Source organism: Phalaenopsis equestris, unplaced genomic scaffold, assembly GCF_001263595.1.
Source record: "Phalaenopsis equestris unplaced genomic scaffold, ASM126359v1 Scaffold232724, whole genome shotgun sequence".
In the NCBI taxonomy this organism is placed as follows: Eukaryota; Viridiplantae; Streptophyta; class Magnoliopsida; order Asparagales; family Orchidaceae; genus Phalaenopsis; species Phalaenopsis equestris.
This window is the reverse complement of record NW_018250687.1, coordinates 1-2,959: the sequence shown is the minus strand read 5'-3', so window position 1 is coordinate 2,959 and position 2,959 is coordinate 1. Positions and strand designations below refer to the sequence as shown.

The 2,959-nt window shown below is 35.4% G+C and overlaps 1 protein-coding gene across 1 annotated transcript; it reads right to left on the bottom strand.

The window, feature by feature from the left end:
- Positions 1-1,587: 1,587 nt before the first annotated feature.
- LOC110038374 (cytochrome P450 714B2-like) lies at positions 1,588-2,052 on the bottom strand. The gene has a single exon (XM_020743190.1). The coding sequence runs from the start codon at positions 2,042-2,044 to the stop codon at positions 1,616-1,618; it is 429 nt and encodes a 142-aa protein (XP_020598849.1). The 5' UTR covers positions 2,045-2,052; the 3' UTR covers positions 1,588-1,615.
- Positions 2,053-2,959: the final 907 nt, after the last annotated feature.

Here is a 2,959-nt window from a genome sequence, read left to right as displayed (position 1 = left end):
ATGTTCGACTACCTGTAATGGGTGTTAGAAAGCTACGATATGATTTTTTTCAAATCGTTGTACCGTCTTTGAGTTGTGTACTGACACCGTATGCAGAACGCTCATTGCACCATACTCGGGGCACATCGTTGCATTGTATTCGGGATGCATTGTCATTCTATTTTTAGAGTGTGTTGTTACACCGTTTTTAGAGTGTGTCATTGCACTGTAGGTGTGTCATATCTTTGTTACATCATGTTCAGAATAATGCACTGCTCCGTATGGTTCTTTGTTACTCTGTGACGCCATCACTTTATGCGGTGCTTCGTCACTTTGCACCGTACGTCATGACTCCACAAAGTGCATCTTTCTCACAGTAGTTGTTGGGCAACATTTGATCGCTCATAGAATTGTTGTGTTTCGTTGTTCGGTTCCTCAATCATCAGAGACACTGCCAATACAATGAGTCTTGCTTGTATCATTAAACATTTTCTCATAAGTGCCAGAATCATCTGCGGTATAGGTCCAACTTCACTTCGTCAGATGCCAGGTACGCTTGATTTTTGTACTTCGCCTATGAGCATCAAAACCTACCTTCTGAAAGGTAAACAGACAGCTGTGATGCCACATGCACAGACTTTTCAACACTAGCAATAAACTTGTCAGTTAATCATTTTCTTAATGGATACAATCTATTATACATCCACGATCCATCGCTTCAAATATTCATTTGTACCATAAATGTAGCTCTATAGATTAGTGCACCTGCACATTACACATCAAATTTGAAACCTTAGGTCACCTACATATCATATTTGAAAATCACATCCACAAAATCAGAAAATCGACCAAATAACCTATTAAGACTCAAACGAACCCATCAACCCATCATTGTAGTATTGAATTACTACACCATTATCTTTCCATTAATCAAACAAAAATCAATCCTTGCATAACTTCACCCAAAACTTGCATATCACAAATTTCTTATGTATTTACATATCTCACACCTAAATTTTCATATTTACATACATAACACAAATTTCTTATGTATTTACATACATAGCATAAATTTCTTATGTATTTATACATCTCACTCCTAAATTTTCATATTTACATACATAGCATCTAGTAAATTCAAACATACTTGCACCAATTTAATCCCTTTTACTGGGTATTTCGCCAAAATCGCTCTGTAAATTCAAATATACTCTCACCAATATCACTTTTAAAAGTTAAAAGTGGTAATTTTGATATGGCATGAAATATTTGGGTGGTATAAATATAAAAATCAAATCTCAGGTGCTCCATATATAATAGGAATTGGGTGTTAATAAGTTTAGGTGTTAGAAATGTAAATATATAAGAATTGGGTGGCATGTATGCATTTACTTATCTCCCAAATACTTCAAGGTTAAAATTGAAGTTTAGGTGTTATATATGTAAATGCATGAGAATTGAGCGGTATGGATTTACATATTTAACACCTAAAAGTTTATTCATTTGACTTTTAGAAAATGATAATTAAGAATTTGAGGGTTATGAGTATAAAATTTAAAATTGAGAGGTCAGATATGTAAATACATATGAATGGAAAGTGGTAATATGTAATTACAAACCACAATCAGGAGCAACATTAATTAAGTCCAACCTTGCTCATGATCAAGTCCACCCCAAACTCAGGCTCGACAATCAACCGAAGAGTGGGCGAGTGCCGATAATTGGTCGACAAGTGGAAGCAAAACCTCTGAAGGATTAGGGCGAGGACAATCTTGAGCTCGATAATGGCGAAATTCTGGCCGAGACACGTGCGAGGGCCGACACCGAAGGGCATGTACATTTGGGGGAGACGGCAGGCGTTGAGGACGCCGTGTTCGAATCTCTCGGGGCGGAATTCGGCAGCATCGGAACCCCAAATGTTGGGATCGAGATGCATTGTGGGGACGGGGATGAATATATTGATGCCTTTTGGTAGGTTTAGGGTTCCCAATTTGAGGTCTTCGAGAGCCTCTCTTGCCACCACGGCTCCGGGGGGATATAGACGGAGAGCTTCTTGGATCACCATGGCTAGCTGATACGAAAAAACAGGGAGAGGAAAATTTAACTTTGATTGTAACGATGTACGTGCTTTATTTTCCTTATTGTGATATTGTGGGCTAACTTTAATATCAGAAATAGTACAAAATATTAAATCCAAAACACTTAACATCGGAACAACGGCGTGAATTGCACCACACCAATGTGAATAGCGGTGCAATCCACTTAATCGTTTGAACATCTAGATGTGCCGTTAATATTTTATCGATAAGTAGAATGACCACTCGAATTTGTGTTATTATAAGATCATGGAGGGTGAGTGGTGTCATTATGTTATTTTTTCATGCAAATAAGTTGCAGGAATGTAAGCAAAATTGTTCATATAAGTTAATTAAACCTCCTCACCATATGCTAAGAAACTTTTGACTTGTGAATATATTGATTATGGTGGTGGTCCAGATGTGAATTATGCACATAAACTTCTTCCATGAGGAAATTTATATATGCAACTTAATATATTGAAAAATAAACAATCTAAACTAAATTTATAAAAAAAAAATATGATAAATATATGAACTAATGAAGAAAAAATTACTTAAACACCACACAATTCCTATGTATTTACATTTAAAACACCAAAACATTAACTTTTACATACATGCAACCTTATAGATGCTTGAAAATGTGTATTTTACTATTTAAAAATTAAAATAGTGATATTTTTGATGTGATATGAAAATTTTGGGTGCTATAAATTTAAGAAGAAAAATAAATCGTGAAGAAATAAAGGAAGATTTACATACATACCACCCAATTCCGACCTATTTACACATCTAAATTCCGACCTATTTACACATCTAGCATCTCAACTTAAATTTTTACATACATGCATGTCCCCTTCCATATTAAATGGAGGTATTTTTACGTGATATAAAAGCTTTGG